We start from the raw sequence: 21573 nt of genomic DNA, 5'->3' as shown, positions 1-21573 counted from the left end.
CACTCTTGCTGCCCACCAGCAGTGTGTCTTCTATTGCAAAGTAATGTACACGGCGCACCCTACCCAATATCATTTCGCTACAGTATCCATTTTATTTTTTTAAGATTTTATTTATTTATTTATCTTTAGAGGGGAAGGAGAGAGAGAGAGAGAATCATCAATGTATGGTTGCCTCTTGTGTATCCCCTGCTGGGAACTGGCCTGCAACCCAGGTATGTGCCCTGACTGGGAATCAAACTGCGATCCTCTGTTTTGCAGGCCTGTGCTCAATCCACTGAGCTACACCAGCCAGGGCCAGTATCCATTTTAAAAGGAAGTTTTGTTTTAAGTCGTTGACCACGGAGATAAGAGGTATGGTGTTATCCTGGGACTCCGAGTTTTTTGAGAAATCTCTGAGCACTTCCAGGTATGAACTGACTGGCTGTCCCAACCCTGGGGGTTTGAGGAAGGTGTGTTCTTTAATTCTATCCCTCACCAAAGCCTTGCAAATATTCAATACCAATAATTAAGCTTATTGTTCATCACAATGTGTCAGGTGCACCATTCCAAGTACCTGATGTGAATAATTCACTGGATTTTTTCCTAGCAAATCCATATGTTAGGTGCTGTTTTTGCTGTTGTTGTTATTATTATTATTATTACAGACGAGGATGCTCAGAGGGGTTAAATACCTTGTCCACGGTCACACGGCTGGTACTCAGCATTGGACTCTGCTGACTGAAGCTCTGGGTGGTGGTGGGGAGTTAACAGTGTGGTGCCACAGGATCTTTCTCCACTCTTTTTGGCTCCCGTGGCCCTGCTGAGGGTGCTGCAGATGCAAATCTTGCCTGCAAGAGTGACCTTTCAGCAAGGTTGGGTATATGCACCACTGCCTTGGAGATGGGAGTGGACGATGAAGGGAAAGGAGAATTACAGAAGGTCAGAGTTGGAAAGGTCTTCAGGGACCAGCCAATCCATTCTTCACTGTTTACTCTGGGCCACTCAATAAGTTAGTGGGAGAGTCAGGAGCTGACCTGAGTCTTCGTGGTCTGGGTAATGTGGGTAATAACACTGCTCTTGATTTTATGCATCTTTGTCTTTTGTCCCTCACCATCTAAATGGAACTGCCTCCTGTTTGCAGACTATTTGTCTGTACTGCCTACTGCCTTTTGAAGGGAAAAGGCCATTTTAATGCCTTCCTAAAGAATAGTATAGGCATGTTATTATAGAGTGAGAACTATGTTACTTGCTTCTCTAACAGCCTTCACTGCACCTGGCCCAATGTGTGGACACACAGAAATTTCTTGGTACATGTTCATGGGGCCAGAATGAACTTAGTGCCCTGGTGTGAAGAGGAGGACCAAACTTGGACGACTGTCCCAGTCCTGAAGTTTCTGGGGTGTATTCATTCTCTTCCTGGAGCTTGCTGTTCTCAGAGAATCCTGCAATACTCAGAGTGGTGTTCTCCCTTCCTCTCTTTGGTCCCTCTAGCTTGGGTGCCGCCCCAGGCATTGGAAAAATGGATTTAAGATAAAAAACAAACGTCTTGTTCCCTTACTGTAATGTCTGCAGCATAAAGCCAATTCACAGCAACATGGAATTTTCTGGTCTTTAAGATCTCATTATGCAAGTAAAGGAGGGGAAGGAGGAAGACAGAATGCTCACAAATTCCTGGGTCGGGGGGATGACCTCATCACTTATTGTGTTGGCCAGCTGCCCAAGGAGCACAGTGCAGATTCTTTTTGGGGGAGGCACTGAAAGTCCCTTGATAACCAAAATTCTCCAAATCTTTTAGGCCTTGCCAGAGAGAGGGATGAAGAGAGAGAGAAAGGAAGTGGTCCTAAGTCCCAGCTATGTTTTCCATTAGGGGCTGTCCACTCTGAGATGGGCTGTACCCATTCTGATTCCTCCACGGAAACTCTGCACTTGGGAAGTGTGGACGTTGCATTTAAAAGACCCAGGCAGGATTTGAGGGAACTGAATTGATAAGGATGGGTAGCTGGGGAGAGGTGGGGTGGGTTGGGTCTGGTCTCCTGGGACGTGTTCTCCAGGGGTACCTACGGGGCATGAACACATGGGGCACATACTAGAATATGAAAACAAGAGGGCAAAAGCCAACGGACCGTTGCAGGCCATTAGGCACTTCCATGTTCGATGCCTTCCCTCCAGTCCTACAGGTATTTTACAGACGGTTCCACTGTTAGCAGGGGCAGAGCCTGCCTCAGGGCCTCTGCCAGTCCCAAGGATGCTTTTGGCAGAATTAGAAAAAGACTTCCAACTTGGGGAAGGAGGCACAGGATGGGCTCAGGTCGCATCTGTCTCAGGCAGGGGGAAGTGCTGACGGGATCCTGCAGCCCAGAGAAGACCAGCTTGTGGCGGAGGGGCCACGTGTGGACTGGAACTCAAGCCTCTTCATCTGTAAGAGGTGAGAATGTATTACACCTTCCCCAGCATCTTGCCAGATTGGATGCCTCATGCATCTGAGATTCTAGGGACCAATTTTCACCCCAAACTGAGAGCTTCTCTCATTCCCAGTCACTTCGAACCTGAAGAGATAGCTGTGGAGGTAAGGACTGAAGGAGAAAGCAGGGTAACTGAGTGTGCAATGGTTTGGTCCAAAGAACCCTGGACAAGGAGCGTGTATTTTTCTGGTTTAATGGTTTTGAGCCTCAGTTTCCACCTCTGAAAAATGGAGAGAGCCTAACAGAGCAACGTTGTGGGGATTTAAACAACTTTCCCAGGTGAAGTTGCCAGACAAGGAGTGAACTCCACGAGCATTTGCGGACCTGGAGCGGGTTTGGTTGGGAAGGTTGTAGACTGTGTGCGCGGGGACCCTGGCCCAAGGTCTAGTTTTCAGGGCTTTTCGGCCCCTGGGACTCCCGGCGGAGTTCGAACCCCAGCTCCGCGGCCGCTGCCGCCTCCTGAGCCTCGGGCCGCCGAGGGTTAATGAGAAAGCCCCACGCCCCCTTTGACGGCGTAGAGCCCACCTCGCTGAATTTTAAAAGGCGGCCCCGGAGAGGCGTGGGCGCCCCCCAGACACTTTCCGCTCGGACCCGGGCTCCACTCGCCGGCTCCCTCGCTCTTCTCCGGCGGGGGCTGGGCGTTCGGTCCGGTCGCTGGTGCGCTCCCCACCGTCCTCCCGCCTGGGGCTGCGGGTCCCCGCCGGTGGCCGCGCAAGATGAGGCTGGCTCTCCTTCTGCCCTGGGCGTGCTGCTGCCTCTGCGGGTCGGCGCTGGGCACCGGCTTTCTCTACCCCTTCCCGGCGGCAGCCCTGCAGCAGCACGGCTACCCCGATCCCGGCGCCGGCTCTCCGGGCAGCGGCTACGGGGGTCGCCGGTGAGTAACGAGGCCAGCGGGGCCTGGGGACGCCCGGCGGTCGAGGATGGGGGGCCGGGGACACGGAGTGGTCGAGGGCTGAAGACAAGGACAGTGGGGGCTGGGGGAGCGGGGCCTGGGGGCGCGGGCGGTCGAGGTCGGGGGGCCGGGGACGCGGGGTGGTCCGTGCCGGGGGATAAGGATGGTGGGGGCTGGGGGCACGGGACCGAGGGACGGAAGGTGCGGGGCCCACCCTCTCTCCTCTTTTCCTTGCCCTCCCAACCTCCTCCCCTTCGGCTCCCGGCTTCGGGCGGAGGGGGGCTGAAATCGGAGGCAAGGCCAGGGGGAGGCGGCCGTGGGCTGAGCGGGGCCGGATGGCTCAGTCCCGGGACGTTCGGCGACTCACGTGGCGCCGCCGCGCTTACCTGCGCGACCGCGGCTTTGTGTTGGGCAGCAGGTTCCCGGGTTGCCAAGGCCGCTCGTCCAGGTCCCCCAGCCTTTTGCGGGCTGCCCGGGGGCACCGAAGGGGCCATCCTGTCCGATCTTTGGGGCTAGGTGCGCGGAGGAACCTCGGTTGCGGACGCCGAGCCACCGGGAGACGTGGAACCGGCTCAGATCGGACGGATCCGCGGTGGGTCTCAGTAGGGGCCCGGTCACAGAGCCCGCGGTGCCGGCACCCAAGGAGGCCTCCGCCTCCGCCGGCAGGTGGCGCCCTGGCCACCCCGGCGAAGATTGGGGCAGCGCCTCCTTGCGCGGTGGTCGAATTCCTCTAGAAAACTCGGAAGCACACAAGTAAAAGTTTCTAAACACCTCATTTGGGCAAATCAGTCAAAATTAGCTTTTCCCTACTTAACACTAATTACTATTCACACGGCTATAGTAGTTCTCTAGAACGCACAACCTGCATTCAAAGCATCCGTTTCTTTTGATCCTAAAACCATTCCAGAGTTAACATTTGGAGTTATCATCTTTCCTTTAACCAAGGAAACTGAGGCCCAGAGAGAGGCCCTCAGTTCAGTGGCAACTCAGGACTGGCTTCCTGTGCCTTCTGGTACCATTCTGCTTATTGCTCTGGAGGACAGCGAGAGACAGACCCCAGGTCTTTTCTCCTCCTGGTATTTACCAAACCTGGGAGGGCGACCACGATGAGTTCTGGCAATGTGTAGGAAGGAGATGGGGACATTTTGTGCTGGGAAGAACGTACACTTAGTGGCTGAGTAAGAAGGCGAGACTCAGAAAAGCTTATAAAAATGCTTCTGGGAAGTCTTGCATGCACTTTTATTTCCCCCCTTCTGTTAGGAACTACTTACCCAGAGGTTCTATTCTGCAAACACCCAGGGTAGTGTGGCCTCTGCACAGTGCCATGTGAGGATAGTCTGAAAAGTAAGCTTTTCATGTTGCAGAATGATATGTAGAGCATGATCTCATTTACGAAAAAAAATTCTGATCTTTTGCCCTGGCTGGTGGAGCTCAGTGGATTGAGTGCGGGCCTGTGAACCACACGATCGGGGTTCGATTCCCAGTCAGGGCACATGCCTGGGTTGCAGGCCAGTTCCCAGCAGGGGACCCACAAGAGGCAACCATACATTGATATTTCTCTCCCTCTCTCCTTCCCTTCCCCTCTAAAGAGAAATAAATAAAATCTTAAAAAAAATTCTGATCTTTGTCTAGGTGTATAAGTGCCTGGCAAGAAAGTCTGTAAGAAACCATTTTCCATGGTTACCTATATGGAGAGGCCTGGGGCTGGGGTGAGGAGAAGGGAGAGAGTAAAAGAGAAGTTTGATTTTTTCCCTCTGTCTGCATCTTGTTTGCATAGGAGTGTATATTCATGCATTACTTTTGTAGTTAAATAGTGGGGGAGGAAAAAACCGGTTCCTGCAGCCTGGAATATGCACTCTGAGAAGAGCTGAAGGTTAAGTCCATGAAGAGAGTGAGTGAGTAATCACGTTCAGGGAGGATCTGGATGAATTTGTGGAAAACAGATTCCCGAATAGAATACTAGGAGGCATTACGGAGGCCTGGGGAAGCTTCCAGATCTGGAGACTGATGCTCCAGAGTGTAACTGAGCCCTTCCACGCAAAGCCCCATGTGGGCATCGCAGGCTTCAGCTGGCCTGGTAGCCCATTTTTCTGTCTCATCAGTCACAGGTGGCCCGTATCCTTGAAATTCAAGAGCCTCAGCAGCAGAGGGTGTGGGGACGGCGTTAGGAATGGTGTACTTCCCAGCTTTGGCTTCGGATGTTTGTTTATAGTGGCTTGGTCTCAGCGGACAGGCAAAGCAACAGAACAGTTTTTGACAGTCTTCCTTTATTTTACGGTATTGCTCCTGTTGGTACCTGATTTTTAGACATGGCTCTCATCTATGTGTGTGTGTGTGTGTGTGTTTGCCTGTGCCCACCCTCCTGGGCCAGGCGTCCCATCTGACATGTGTCAGGGGCATCTTGCCTTACTCAAGAGCGCTCTGCTCTGATCGTCTCCATCAGAAGCCTTTTGTTTAAGCCATTTTGGCAAAAAGAAAAGGACCCCAATTCCTCAGAGGGCTGTTTCCAGTAGACTCTCTCGGAGTCATTGAGATGCCAAATCAAAGCCAAAGGGAAACACAACATTAACTGATTGCAGGGCTGCGCTGCGGACTGAGCCCCCAGCTACCGCCTCCCCACCCCCGCCCAATGCTCCAGTCCTTCCATTCTAACCAATAAAGGGCATACATTTGGGACACTCTTTAAAGTATGCAGATCTCACCCGCTTCCCTCACTCCCTCCCACAGGTATTTATTAAGGGTCTTGTTTGTTGTCTCCTGCTCATCTCTATATTCAGCCTGAAAGGGGCCAAAACAGCAGCAGCTGATTGGGGCTCGGGGCATGAGACCAGAGATGGGCCTGACCCCATCCGTGGTGCACACCTCCCAGGTCGGGGAGGGAGAAGTTCTACTTCAGATAAAAGATGAAGTTTTAGTATTAATTCTTAGAGAGTACTCTCCTCAGGGGAGTCAGGAGAGCTGTGGGATCTGTCGGACTTCAGTAGAGGTGGGAGTGAGTGTGCCCGGAGAGCCGGTTGGTGGGCCAGGGGACAAAGGACAGGGTGGCTTTTTGCTTCTCCCCTGAAGAATGGCACTCATTCCATAAACCACTTACTCCTGTACAGGGCCTGGGGCCCAAGGACAGAGGGAAGTCACTTACTGTCGGGCTAAATATCTAATGACAGTTAACTAGGTGGGTTAAGTAGGATCTGTTGCCAGCCTCGATGAGCACACCTTCACAACGACTTGGAAAACCAGGTTCATGTGAGGAGTTCTTAGATGCCTTAGAATTCTGCTCTGGGAGACGTTGAGGGAGAGGGCTGGCCCTGGCCCAACTTTTACCCTGGATGCCTCTCACACTGTGAGGGTTATGCACAGGCTTACATACCCCTCAACCTGCATGTCCAAGTTCAGTCCACACCCCTTAGCCTCAGAAGGATGGCTTGGGAGACACGGCCTTGAATTTGGACTTGGGGACATTTGGGTGGGGAACCTGAGCCCCCAAAGCTGGGTCTAGAAAGAGGGAGGGAATTGGGTAGGTACTTCCTCTTGGCCCCACAGACTTGTCATTTCATGGGAGGGACAGAGCGAGAGGAGGAATGAGCAGGGTCCTCTCAATGCAAGACCCAAAGCGGAGCCTCTCTGTGGCTCTGAGGGCCGCTGCTGCCCTCACTGCAGTGGGGCAGGGGCTTCTGGCTCTGCCCCTAATTAATAATGTGAACTTGCATATATTCCTTGATCTCCCTGGGCCCATTTCCTCATGAGTCCTCCATGGAAACCCAGGTTCGGGTGTGAGGCTTGTTGGGAGGGCATGTGTACAAGGCATGGGGAGCAGAAATGGGTGCACAGATGCTGGGTTTGCAGAATGCAGATCTGCCCAATGAACGGACCTTTCTCTGCTGCAATAGAGGCCTTTCCCCTGGTTAAAACCCTTTGGTGGTCCACCATCTCTTGCATCAGCTTGGCAGACTGGTTTTAACTCTTAGGTCAACTCTCACTGATTGATAGGAGCTGCCCAGGTCAGTGTGTTTAAGAAGGATTCTGAGGTGGACTCTGGGCTCAGTGGGAAAGACGGCCAGGACACTCAAATGATGTCACCATGAGTGTGGGACAGGAAAGTTTAAGCAGGTGGGATGTATTTGCAGCTCTAGCCTTCATGATAAAATCCACCCTCCCCAGCATAAAGGCTGTTTTTCAGAAGCCCATCCTCTGTTTCTCTACACTGCACCAGCTACACTGCATTATTTTTCTTATGCCTTCATTTCTTTGCATATGTTTCGTTTTCTTGGAATGCCTTTCCCCGATAAGCTAGATGCCCTCCATGGGCACCTAGAACACTGCTTACCTTTATCTTGAAGTTTCTCAAGCTTGGTGACCTTGATGTGTGGGCTGGGTGGTCAGCTGCGGGGTCGTCCTGTGCACTGCAGGGTGTTCAGCAGCAGCTCTGCCCTCTGCTCACTAAATGCCAGGAGCTCACCCCGCCTCCTCAAACTGTGACAACCAAAACTGTGTCCAGACACTGCCTGGTGTCCCCTGAGACGCAAAATCAGAGGGAACCATTGCTCTCTCTGAAGCTGAACATTTTGACTTGGGGACATTTAAATATATATTGCATTTAATTTTTTTCAGTGGATATTTTCAAGTCTGTACACAAGTAGAGAGTAAAATGAACCCTCAAGAGCCCTCACTGGGATTTGCCAACCACTATTTTTGTCCCCGTATTTCACCCCGCCCCCGAATACTCCTTCTGTGTGTATGTAGTGTTTTAAAGCAAATCTGTGTTCACTTCACCAGTAATAGTCACGTACACCTGGGCTCTTGCTACTGTTACTTTTTGTTCCTTATTATTGACCTGAAATCCAATTTACACTCATCCTTCTTCAATTGTCCAAAAAAATTTCATTGCTGTTAGTTGGTTCAAATCTGGATCTAAGTAGAGTCTGCTTGTTGTTGTGTCTCTTTAGTTTCCTTTCATGCAGGAGCGTCTGCTCTCCTGGAAAGGAGCGCCGCCCCCCAGGGCGCCAATGTGCTGACAGAGGCCAGCTGTCCTGAGGAAATGTCCGTGTTCTTGGTTTGGCTTGTTGTTTCAAAGTGGTGTGTGTAATTTGATATTCTGCTGCTTGTATCTCTTCTACATTGAAGATTAGATGTAAAGGTTTGATTAGATTTAATGTCACTTTTAGGGGGGAGCAGGAATGCTTCATAATATGTCCACCTTATATCATATCATATCATATCGTATCATATCATATCGTATCATATCATATCATACTGTGTCATGAAGTGAATGTCATGCTTCCTCAAAATTCGTATATTGAAGCCTTATCCCCAAGATGGCACTTGGAGGTGGGGCCTTTGGGGGTGACTAGGCTTAGATGAAGTCAGGAGCGTGGGGCCTCGTTATGGGATTAGTGTCTTAATATGAAGAGGAAGAGAGACCAAAGGCCTCTACCCTTTTCCCTTTCTGGTGGGGCTCAGTGGGTTGAGCGCTGGCCTGTGAAGCCAGGGTCGATTCCCAGTCAGGGCACATGCCTGGGTTGCGGGCCAGGTCCCTGGTGGGGAACGTGCGAGAGCAGCCACGCATTGATATTTCTGTTCTTCTCTTCCCTCTAAAAAAATGAATACACACACAAAAAGGCAGCATCCCAGGAATCCCACAATGCCTGGGCATTGCTCCTGCTTGTGACGGCCTTTGTCTTCAACATCATTCTGTGAGGACTGCAGAGCAGTTCTAGTCTGATCCTGACATTTCGTTTTCATTTCGTTACTGGAATACTGTACACGTAACTTTACGGTTATCCCCTGTTCCTGGGCAGCCGTGTTCGGACTGCCTCTTCTTGCCGTTCTGAGCATGCGCATATCCGTCTCCTCCTCCCCTGTCTGCGCTGTCCGGTGCTTGGAGTTTGTTGCTTTACTGTGTGCTACGGTGACTGCTCTACATCAGGGCATAGATACCTTCTGCATTCATGTTTCTATCTCAATTTTAAAAATTGTGGTTAAAATACGTATGCCAAAATTTTCCACCTCAATCATCTTCGGTGCACCGTTGTTCGTGCTAAACGCACTCCCGGCAACACACAACCATCAGCTCCTCACAGCTCCTGCCCTCGTTCCGCCAGCTCTGCTGTTCTGTGGGCCGTGGGTGGCTGCCGTCTCTACCGCTCGCCCCGCACAGGGAGACCCCGGCGTGTTCTAACCTTTTGTCACATATAATGCCCTGTTATATGTTGTGCATTATTCATTTCATATTTTTGCAAACAAATCTTTAGTATACATTTTTTAAAAGTAGGGTTTCTGCATGGGAAGGTAAATGCGTATGTAATTCTGTTAGTATCCAAACACCCACCCGAGCAATTCTGTCATTTTACATTTGCATCAGTGGTGTTTCCTAGGAGGTACATTTTGAAGCCGTTTCATGGTGCTGGGTCAAAGTGGCCTTGTGGGGGTGAGTGTAGACTTCCCTGGCCTATATCACCTGCAGGTCTGGGCCACTCCTGACATTTGTGGGGCCTGGGACTAGGGTACAGATAAAGGCCCACATACTGTATGTCTAAATATTTAAAAGTTATAAATCAAGCTTACAAACAGTTAAAATTTATTCTGTCATTGACCTTGATGAATGCACCCTCCTAATGACGTGCACATCCCCCCCCCCCCCCCCCCCCCCCCCCCCCCCCCNCCCCCCCCCCCCCCCCCCGCCCTGCCGCCGCCAGGTTCACATTTAGAACTCCTGACTTCCTTGAATTTTGTGCTGGCCTCAGTGGCTCAGGGCTAGTCACCCTTTCCTTTCCTTTTTGTCCTGCCTGGACCCCGGTGTGCACACACTGTGGTTGCTCTAGCCCCAGTCCTGGCTCCTCCCGCCCACCTTAGCAGTGGCCCCTTGGCCATACCTTCAGCTCGGCTCTTTGGGAAGGGAATCCCAGGCCCCTGGATACCTATGTGGGTTCTGCACCAACGGAGGGAGGATGTGTGTGCTCCAAGTCCTTGCCACTTGGGTGACCTTTTTCCAAATGTCTGGTCATAAAGGCTGCATCACCGTGACCGAGTGAAGTTGTCTGCATCCAGATGTTCTCTTCTCATGTCTTCGCTACCTTGGCTGCTCTTCATGCCCCAGCAGACAGAGTACCAAGGGGGATGTCACTCACCCACCTGTTTGGGGCCCAGCCCAGGGCTTGGAATAAGTTGGGCTTCATTGTTGTGTTGAGCGAAGCAAATCACATTCACCAAAAACCCACCAGGGCCATGAATGTGGAGCAGATGTGAGTCCTAGCACAGGTCACTTTGCAGTCGCTGCGTCTGGTCCTGGCCCTGGCCCTGGTCCTGCACATACATACCCCTTTCAGAAAAGACAAGGTGCACCAGAGGGGAAGCCTCCGGGCTGTCCATGGGAGCTTTTTTCCTGTTCTTTTCAGAACACAGCTGTCTTCTGGCCTGATGTTCAGGAATTTTACCCGTTTTCAGATGATCCTAAGAAGTGTTGGCATGAAATTCAGAACTTGCGTCTGCTTTTTGATTTCCATTTAGAAACTCACTGGCAGGTCAGTTTTGGAAAGGGCCTGACCCCTGATGTGATGTCCCTCCCCTCTTCTCCCTGCCCCGGCTTCTCCATCTTTGCCCCACTGCCTTCCTCCTCCCTCTGGATCCCCCCAGGCAGGACCCCTTTTGGTGAGCAAGGGGACCAGAGTCTATCGTTAAACAGGGCCCCACACTTGGGATTTAATGCTTTGTGCTCACCGTTTTGAAATTTTCAGTCCTCTTATCTTTAAATGTGTGCTCTGTGAGTGAGGTCTGAGGGGACAACAGAGCAACTCGGGGACTTGATCCTCACTCAGCCTGTGCCATGTCCCACTTCTTCTTGCCTCTTATCACCACTTCCTACCCCTTCGTTGGGGAGGGTTCTCAGCTGTTTGCTCCCCACCCTCTGGCACCCCAGGTCCACTAGGCCTCCCCCTCTCTACCGCTGCCTCCTCTGCCTCTAGCCAGCCCCTGGGTGTGGCCTGAGGGAGGGTTGGAATGGGTGCACACACCCCGGGACATCCTGGAGTGGGGCATGGTGGCTGCAGTCTCTGCCCTGGTCCGGCAGTGCCACAGAGTGTTCAGTGGGGTGACCTGGCAAAGGAGATCCTCTTGTCACCTTGGCTTCTAGTGTGTCTTGAGGCACAGATGGCCGTACTCTTGAGGGCTGCCTGTCTGTTGTAGGTGCCCCGAGTAGGGCACCGAGCTTCTGTACCGTGGCTGGTGGGAAGGGCTGCACACAAGCGCCCTCACACACCCTGGAGTTGCAGGGAGGCGAGCGAGCGCCCCACCAGTATCCCTGCGCCTGAGGGAGTGCATGTGAAACAGCATGCAAATAACAGGTCAGGAGAGAGAGGCTGAAGAAGCAAGGGGGAAAGCCCCGTAGTTCTGTATTTTCACGACATGCTTTCTCCAGCTTTTTAAATGAGAGGTCTTGCATTTTTGTTTTGCGCTGTGCTCCGCAAATTAGTTAGCTGGTCTCATTCCCATGTTTTGGGAACAGCTTCCCCTAAACAGCAGAGCACGGATGGCCTCCTCCGGATAAACTGGGGAGATAAGAGAATTGGATATCCAGACCTATCCTGACTCAGGAAGTCTAGGGCCTGGAGATGTGTTTTAATGGCTTTCCAGGTGCATTTTTGTGGTGCAGCCGGTTTGGGAAGCAGTGCACGGAGAATGAAGTTTTTTGAGTCTTTCATCATGACCCATAAGAAGAAATACCTTTTATATGGGGGCTGAGGACGCCTGCCTGCGCAGGCGTACACACACATCTGAAACAAGTTTCACAAAATAATGCTTACTGTTACCATATGTGATTCTCTCTTTTTTTATTGTATTCTATCTAGTTCATAAAGTAGTGCTTGCCAAGACTCAGCAAATTGATTCCACAGACCCTGTAGGTTAAGACCTGCAGTGGGAGACCCCACTCCCTGGGGGAAGGCAGGGGTCTCTTCGCCTCCCGCGCCTTCCAGTTTCCTCGCCTGGCCCTCCAGACTCTGGCCCTGGGGTCTTTTGCTTGTTTCAGTGGAGCTGAGGTGCTTGGTGGGCCACTCCCTGACCCCCAAACGCCTCTCCCACACCCGGGCTCTGCCCTCCGCCGCGCAGCCTTCCTTCAGGAAGTCTTCCGGACTGCCTGCTCTGTTCGCCTCTCTGTGAGCAGCTCCCTGTGCCTCTTGTATGGTGGCTGATTGTGGTGTGAGTGCCGAGAACTCACTTCCCACGTCCCTTCCACTCCCCGTAGGTGGAATCACTTCTACCTGTTTCCACCCTAGCATGGCCCTGACCAGCCCACCTGGGACATGAGTGCACGAGCCTTCACTGCCCACCACCCATCCTTGCCTCTTGGGCATGGGAGCTTATCCAGGCCTGGCAGTTAACTACCCAGCCTTCCCTGGCCCACAGGAGGCAGGCTGGAGCTGGGGGCTCAAACGGAGGGCAGGGGCCCTGCCCCAAGACCTGTGCAGGTACCCTGATGCCTTACTTTCAAGAAGTTACTCTTGAGCACCTACTGAGGTTACTCTCAAGTTACTCTTGAGCACCTACTGGCGCTGAGGGTAGTGAGATGATTGATAATTCAGACCCAGCCTCGGCCCTTAATAAGCTGAGACTAGCGGGGCAGGCAGACCCGTGAACAAGTGTGGAATTTGCTGTGACATAAATGCACATGAAGTGGGGGGGGAGCAGGCAAGGGACATGTATGTAAGCAATGCCTGGTCCAGGGGAGTTAGGGTATATGGGAGTTTGGGTCTTTGTATCTCAGTTTTCTCTTTTGTAAAATGAGGATAATCATGGTACTTACTTCATAAATTGTTCTAGGGCCGAGTGAGTTAGTAAAGTGTTTACTTAAGAAAACATGTCGTCAACACCATTAAGGCTAGTGATGTGTGTACTGTGCCAACGCACCTTGCCGAGGTGGGGAGGACAGCAGACTTCGTGACACGGGAGGTCATGCGTGGTGGTCCAGACTCCACACTTTGGGAAACACTGGCCTCAAGGGTCGGTCTGCACACCGAGGGCTCCCCAGAGGACTCACATTTTCAGTGGATTCTGCAGGATGAGAAGGGTGTTTCCAGCAGCGGCCGGGGAGTGTGTTTTGGGTGGACAGGACAGCCAAGTAAGGGCTGGGAGGTGTGGTGGTGCCTGACCTGGTGAGTGCAGCTGAGTTAGGGAGGACTAGAGCATGGGCTGCAGGCTCCTTGGGGGAGGGCTGCAGGCTGGCCTTTAGAGCCTGCGTGCAAAGCCCCTTTTCTGCCACTCTAAGGGGCCTGGACTTTATGTTGGGTCAGGATCATAGCAGGACTGGTGCCAGCTTTGCTGGTGGGGAAGATGGGGCAAAGGAAGAAGAGCCAGAGGAGGGAAGCGGGCTAACAGTGTCAGGAGACCTGAAGTCCGGCAGAGGCAGGGTGCTCTGTGGGGTGCGGCAGCAGGGAGAGGAGTTCTCAGTCTCGCAGCTGGCACACCTGGCTACTGTGGACTGGGACAGGCAGGGGCAGGTTGCAACCAGGGGCTTCTGGCCCTTCCCAGAGCTCCAGGGTTGCTGGGGGCCAGCTGCTTTGCTCTTTGGAACATTGCGAAGATTCTGCTGTGTTTCTCAGCTTTGAAAAGATAGAACAGCACAACATTCACGCACTGCAGTCTGTTTTTGTAAAATACTTGTGTTTTTCCTCCACGGGTTTTGTGGCCTAATTTTAGTATCTAACACCCAGCTTGCACATATCAGGTATTCTGTGACTGCTTGATGAATGAATGAATGAATGAATGAATGAACAAATAAATGCCTTGATATGTCTCCTCTGAGAAACCAAGGCCACGGCCTCTGCCCTGGGCAGGTCTGTTGCTCTGAGGGGTCCTGGAGAGACGTCCTTGTCTGTGCTTTGTCTCTATCAGGTCAGCTCTGGAAGCTGCTGAAGAGGAACCAGGGATGCCACCTACTTTAGAGGTTCCTGCTTTTTCCTTTGAAGTAGGAGTGGGTGGGGAGGGGGGAATTTACCTGAAAATTACACTGAATGGCCTTTTTCTAATGCCCCATGGTTTTTCGAATCTCCTCTCCCTTCATCTCTCTCCTCTCCCCCAGCCTGGCCTGTCTGTTATTTTAAAATCCATTCCCAGAGAAACAATCCCTATGGCAATAAGAACACCGCTCCAGGCTTCTCTTGGCTTGCACTGGCCCGACACTTCATTGCCGCTTCGAGAGTGTGTGAGCTGGACCCCAACCAACTCTGCCTAGGGCTGGGGAATAGAGTAACAATAACTAACTGTTAGAGGATTTTCGGGAATCCTGCGGCCGATCCTATGGAAGTTCCTATGGAAGACACATGGCACACTGTCCTCCTTTCGGAGGAGTCAGGGGTCCCAGCCTTTCTTACCTGGCCTTCCTTTTCTTGTCTCCCAGAAGCCAGGGTCTAGATGTTTCTCTTTGGTGGCCTGTGTGAGACCACCTTGAAAGGGGCTGGACGCAGTCCAGGTTAATTCTGTAACACTCGGAGAGAGAAGTGTGGGTTCCCACCACTCGCGCCTTGATGTCTGCCCCACCCCCAGATCTGCAAAAAGGTCGGAGCTGGCCAGGCTGCCTGCTGACCTTCGCCAGCTCCCCCTCGCCCAGAGAATATCCGGAGCTTGTTCCGGCAGGTGTTAATGGGAATTATGAGAAAGAATCTTGTGAGCCAAATTCAGGAGTTTCCTTAATAGAGAGGGAGGGTGTGAAGAGCAGGCTCTGGAGCCAGGCTTCCTGGGTCTGAATCCCTGCTCTGGGTGGCCTGGTTGAGTCACCTGACCTCTGCGTCTCAGTCTCCCCATCTATAAAATGGGAGTGATCATAGTATCTACTTTATCAGGTCGTTCTGGGGCTTAAATGAATGAACATTAAGGAAATGCTTAGACCAATATCTAGTAAACACTATGCAGTCTCATAAAATGATAAGGCTCTCCCAGAACGGGCAGTGTGCTGACAGGCCTTGCCCACTTGGGAAGTGGGGAGTCTCACAGACACCTGAGGCCACCAGATCCTTTTCCAGGGAGTGCTTCATTAAGGTGGTGTTCTAGACAATGTGCCCTGGGAGACTGGCCCAGTGGGTCAAGGTTAAATGCCTCAGTAGTCACAGTGTCCTTTGCCCTGTGGGAGCTGGTCTGAAGCTCTCCCCAGGGTCATTTTCAACCTCTTCCTGTAGTCACTCACCCTGGTGCTTTGGTGGAGCCAGAGAAATATAGAACCCCAGGTCCTTTTGGTCTTTCTAAGCCCCCTGTTGGGTTTCGAGGCTTTGAATGAGGGTTACAGCCGCTGGGGGATGAGCACAGAGAGTCGCACCCAGAATTTGACTGGGGAGCAGGTTAGAGGGTTTGGAGGTCCTGAGATGCCCATAGTGAGGTCAGGGGCCAAGGAGTCCTGATGAGCTTTGTGCCCCAGGGGGTATGACCACTAAGGAAACCCCAAGCACTTCTTCTGATGCGGTTCCTGCAGCCGGCCTGTCATGACCCGCAGTCAAGCCGGCACTTTCCTCCATTGACTTGGTGCCTCACAAGTAACATGAAACTAATAGGATTGGGCTGAGATTAAATGAGGAAATGGGTTAAACATGCAGACTAATTATTACTCAGTGGTTCCTGCTTACTGGACGAGGGCCCTTCGTTACAGCCCCGGGCCCCACTCACCTCTCTGAACAAGGTGGTGTGGGGGCAGCAGCACTGGCCAGAAAATGTCTGTGTGTGTGTTTAAGTTGTTTGTACCCATAGCTGGCTTTGGTTTGGAGCCCAAACATTTTATGTCTTTGTTTGAAAGTATCTGGTCCCACTCCCTTCCTTGTTCTGGGAGGACAGGGGTTGCGTGGTCTCTGCAGAGACGTGCCCCCCGCCATTCCTGGCACTAGGAAGCCCAGCAGAGAGTCCTCCTTGCTCAGAGCCCTTGTGAAAGGCTCAGGCTTTGCTCTACCCTGGGGTGTAGCCTCTGGCATCAGGGACTGTGCCTGCCTGCAGACTCTGCCACCCGGCTGGCCCTGGGAGGTGCCAGGGCCTGTCTGCCTGCCTGACACCCAGCCTCACTTGGGGAGCCTTTGAGAGAAGGTGGCAGTTTCCTTCTGATTTGGCTCCTGCTTCCTGTGCCCGGCCAGTTGCCTCTGGCATCTGACATTTTTGTCATTCCTTCTCCCCTGGAAGGGCTTATCTGGGAAATCAGCACTTCCCTCTTCCTGCCTCTCTGTGATTGACTTGGCCGCGCGGCTGATTCTAGGCTGATTCTCTGGCTCTCCGAGGTCTCAGCCTGCCCAGGCACCCCGCATTGCTGGGGTGACGAAATCCTGGGCCTCTGAAGGGTTTGCCAGGCTCTTCCTCTCTTCTGTCCCACAGCTGATGATAACAATTAGCTCGGTCCCCGAAACTCTTCCTACAAGGGCTCTGAACCTGTGGGCCTCCCTGGAGAGGCAGCTGAGCCCGTGGGAGAGACTCCTACCTCAGGGTCCTGGAGGGAGCTCTGTCCTGGCTCCTTGTCTCTCTGGGTTCCCTGCTCACCACCAAGCCAGCCTGCCTTTTCACCCCAAGCCGCTTCCTGCCCAATCAGTCTTTATTTTCCTCTTGGGCTAGCTAACTTCCGCTCAAAGCTCAGAGGTCAGTTTGAATATCATACCTTCAGGGAAACTTGCCATCCCCTGAGGTAAGGTCAGTCAGGCTCCTTTGTTAAATGTCCTCAGAACTCCCCATAACTGCAAGTCAATCCTATAATTAATTGATTGAAAATTAGTTATCTGCCCTGAGGCCCTCAGGTCTCTGAGGGCAGGGATCCCACCTGTCTCATTTGTTGCAGAGTGCCTGGCTTACCGGCAGCACCTGGGGAAGGACTGACCACTTTGTAAGCTGTGTTAGTTTCTTTCCTATTGCTGCTGCAACAGATGACCATGAACTTCATGGCTTCAAACAACACAAATTAATTTTCTTACAGTTCTCCAGGTCAGAAGTCCAAATGGATCCCCCTGGGCTGAAAGGTATTCAAAGGACTGAACCTTCTGGAGGCTTCAGGGAGGAATCCATTTCCTTGCTTTCTGTGGCTTCTAGAAGCTGCCGGCATTCCTGGACGTGTAGCTCCTTTCTTCTCTTCTGAGGCATCCCCCCCAGCCTCTTTCCATTTCCTGTCTCCCTGCCTGGGAGTCGCCTGCCCGCCCTCTGAGGAGGACGCTAGTGACCAGGTTGGGCCAGGATCATCTCGTCACCTCCAGATCCTTCAGTTAATCACAGCTGCTGGGTCCATTTTCTCAGGTAAGAAAAGGTATTCACAAGTTCCAGAGATTAGGGTGGGTGTGATCATTGAGCCCGCCACAGAAACAGAAATGTAAAGGGAAAGCTGCATCAGATATTTGAGGCCGTGGAGAGTTAGGCGCGCCTAGATCCCAAACAGTGTGAAGGCTGAAGTGGTTTTGAGCACCAAAGGCCCGTGAAGACTCTGCCTTGTGTGGAGAGTCATGATAAGGCCATGGCCTGCCTATCCAGGTTTTTACACAGGCTCTGAGGTAGGGGTTTAACTCGAGCTTTTTCCAACTCTCCCTCTTACTTCTATTGAATAATCCATTCCTTCCCAATAATTTGAAACGCCACTTTAATCATATACTAAATTTCCCTATACACATGGTCCTTTTTCTGGTGCCAAAACCACACTTTTTTTTTAAAAATCCTCATTTGAAGACATTTTTTTACTGCTTGGGAGAGAGAGAGAGAGAGAGAGAAAGAGAAACATTGATGTAAGAGAAACATTGATTGGTTGCTTTCTCCTATGCACCTGGACTGGGGATCAAACTCACAACCTAGATAAATGCCCTGACTGGAAATCGAACCTGCGACCTTTCAGTGACAGGATGATGGTCCAACTAACTCAGCCAAACCAGCCCGGGCAAAACTACACTCCTTTAATGACTATATCTTTATCCTATGTTTCGTTAGCTGATAGAGCAATTTCTCCTTCATTGCTCATCTTTATCAAAATAAACTTAGCAGCTTTTACACATTATTTTTCTGTTGGATGAGCTTTAGAATCATCTCTTCTAGTTCTAGCAAGCATGCTATTGGGGTTTTGATCTCGGCTTCGTTGGCTTCATGGATGAGTAGAATTCAATGTTTATGATATTGGGTGTTTTTCAGGAACAATGTATATGCTCCATTTATCCAGGTCTTGTTAGATTTTCTTAGGCACTTTATAGTTTTCATTGCTATTGTGAGTGAGTTTCTTTTGTCCTTGACATTTGTAAATGTTTTTGTTTGGCAAACAGGAAAGCTCTCGACTTGGAGCATGTCGATCTTCTATCCAGCTACCTTCGTGCATTAAAACAATTATTTTCGTGTTTTTTCGGGTGGAACCTGAGGGGTTTTGTGTGAGCTAAAAGGAAGAGGCTTTACATTTCTTACAAAGGATGACAGGGGCGGAGGGCTCTGAGGGGAGAGAAAGGGGGTCTGGAAAGTGCATGGTGGTTTGGTCCTTCATAGTCAACCTTCCCTCCTCTCCTCTCCCTCCTGACTCACTCCGAAGAGGGCAGATGTTGTGGGCCCAGGACATGGCTAAAGGATGGTGGTATCTTTGCCTCACTTCTTGGTTTGTAGATAGGACATTTTTTGGCACCAGAGGACCCAGGATTCACCAGCCTTTCTCTCCCCTACCTCCTCCCAGTTATTCAACAAAGAGCCTAACAATGGGTTGTGGTTCCTAGACTCTTAGTAGGGCTAGTCATTCTGCTGTGAGGCTAAATTATTTTCTGTCACCATCACCCGTGTGTTCCTTTCTCCTCCTGCCTCAGCACCAGCTCATTCTTCCTGACAACAGCTCTGGACTAGACCATGAGCTGTCAGCTTCTGTTTTGTTTTGTTTTGTTTTTTTTCTTTCTCTCCAGCACCTGTTTGAGGGGTTCCGAATGCTGATCTGGGGGTGGGGTGTGTGAGCTTCCTTCCTACCCCTGGTCAGCTTGTCCTGTGCTGGGGGGCAGAGTAGAAGTGAAAGCCAAGGGCCAGCTTGATTAGCAGAGGCAAACACATGAACCGGAGTCCTTCCACACAGGTGTCCTAGGTAGGTGGTGTCCCCAACCAAACTGCAGGTGGCCCAAAGCATTCCTAAAAGTGAGAACAGTGTTTCAGGCTAGCATGATGTACTTGTATAGGCTGATGCTGGCTGGATCTCAGTTGGGGTGTTAGCCGTCCCTGGGGGCCTGACCGTGCAGGTTGGCTCTGGTCCTTCTGTGCCTGTTGGGATGCCTGTGGGGGAATCGTAGGGACAGCTAAGATGGAGTCACAGTTGTGTTCTAGGGAATGCAGAGGGCCAAAATCATGTGTGCATGGAATCTTGGGACCCCCCCCATCAGGGAAGCTTCTGGGGACGAGGGACTGTCTTCATTGGTAATCACTATACCCCTGGCATCTGCCAATGTAGAACCAAAATCAAGTTCAGCTGGGTGGGCATATGCCAGCTGTGCGTAGGTGGGCGGGTAAGTTTATAAAGGCTTGGCCAAGTTGGGTGCGGTGGGTGGGCCTGATAGCACAGTTCTCATACTCAGAACTTTGGAGTCAGGCAGATTTACATCAGCAACTTGGCTCCCCCTCTCGCTGTGGGCAAGTTACTGCTAACATGCGTCTGTTTACACATCTGTAAGGTGGGACTAATCAAAGCGGTTCCTGTGGGAGCGTGAGTGAGACGTTTGAATCAACACTGTGTGTTGCTCTTGGAGTCCAGGGCGAACAGTGGCCCCTGGAGCTGGTCGTGCTGCATTTTGCACTGTGTGGCACTTGGCCAAGTGTCTGCCATGAGCCACTTCCCCCGGTCCTGTCCTGGCTTGCTTTATTCTTGTTCCATGCTCTTGTTCTGCAGCTGGGCTGTGTGTCCCCTGGGGTCAGGAGCCCTGTTCTAGATGGCTTTGTCTGCCACAGCAGATAAGCCAGGGCTGAGCATAGATTGTGTGCTAGAACAGTCCCTTATTGATTCAACCATAACAGGACTGACTGGGACACCGCTGTGTTTACTTTCCAGTTTGAGAAGTCCAAGTTGCTCAGGAGCTCATGAGCCTGGAGTTGCATCCTAACCAGGAATGAACCAGGGAGTGAACAGGGAGCGAGGTGGATCCTAATGCAGGGTGAGGGTCCAGGCAGTTGCACGAGCAAGGGGTTTGGCAGGAAAGCCCAGCTTCCTGCCTGGTCATTGGCAGGGGGGTGGTAATGCTGGACGTCGTCTGCTTGTTGGCCTGGAGCAGCTGCACGTGGGGACAGCTGTCTCAGCTTCGGACATAGGATCTGCCCTGAGATTAATAACAGAGCCCGTGGGGAGTGAAGAGGGGCTTGGGTTACTGCGCCAGGAAATTCGCCTGCCCTGCTGACAGTGGGTGGGTAGCCCGCAGGATGGATGGCTCCGGGGCCTGGTGCTGTCTGGGCAAGGCAGCTCACCTCTGGTGGAGCCAAATCCTCCCCCTCGGGGTGCAAGCCGACCCTCCCAAGGGCTGCTGTCTTTCCGCTAGACCTGAAACCAGCAGGAGCTGATCTCCAAGACTTATGTGAAGAGTTGAGAATGGAAACCAAATGTTGGTGTCAGGTAGAGAAAGCTGGTGGAAGCCCGCGGCCCAGCAGGCCTAAGAGTGGTGCAGGCTTGGGCTCCGATGGCCAGTCCAGATGTTGAGGTAAAGGGGCCTGGCACATTTTTTTCTAAAAAAAAGTATTTTGTTTTTTTAATTATATAGATCATTTGAGAAATAGGGAAAAGTGAAAAGATGGAAAACATTTATATTTCATTTCGTGAGTGGTAAGTTTTTTATTCTTTTTATTGTGGTAAAATACACATAATGTAAAATTTACCATCTTGACCACTTTTAAGTGGTTCCGTGGTATTAAGTCCATTCACATTGTTGTGTCAGCATCACCACCGTCATCTCCAGACTCTTTTCAGCTTTCGGAATGGAAACTCACACGCATTAGACACTGACGGCCCGGCCCCTCCCCGGCCCCGGCAGCCGCCGTTCCACCCCCTGTCTCCTGACTCAGACTGTTCTAGGGATCTCATATAAGTGGACTCATGCAGTATTTTCGCTTTTGTGACAGGCTTATTTCGCTCAGCATAATGTCCTAAGTTCATCCACGTTGTAGCACGTGTCAGAATGTCCTCCGTTCTTAAGGCCGTGCAATGCCCCATTGTGTGTGAACAGAGCCGCTGTGAGCACGGGCGCACAGGTATCTCGTTGAGCCCCTGCTTCCAGTTCTTTCGGGTATATGGACACAGAAATGGACTCTCTGGATCACGTG

The 21573-nt window shown here is 51.7% G+C and overlaps 1 protein-coding gene across 1 annotated transcript in view; it reads left to right on the top strand.

Annotated features, from left to right (window-relative positions):
- The first annotated feature begins 2942 nt into the window (after nt 1–2942).
- The window catches only part of COL26A1 (collagen type XXVI alpha 1 chain), a 179946-nt gene continuing 161315 nt past the window's right edge, over nt 2943–21573 (top strand). The window contains exon 1 of the mRNA XM_037054848.1: nt 2943–3315. Coding sequence (XP_036910743.1) covers nt 3158–3315 — 158 coding nt within the window. The 5' untranslated portion in view covers nt 2943–3157. The remainder of the gene's footprint in view (nt 3316–21573) is intronic.

The sequence above is a fragment of the Sturnira hondurensis genome, unplaced genomic scaffold, assembly GCF_014824575.4.
Source record: "Sturnira hondurensis isolate 20B ecotype Veracruz unplaced genomic scaffold, ASM1482457v3 Scaffold0008380, whole genome shotgun sequence".
NCBI lineage: Eukaryota > Metazoa > Chordata > Mammalia > Chiroptera > Phyllostomidae > Sturnira > Sturnira hondurensis.
This window is presented reverse-complemented; position numbering and strand designations above follow the sequence as displayed.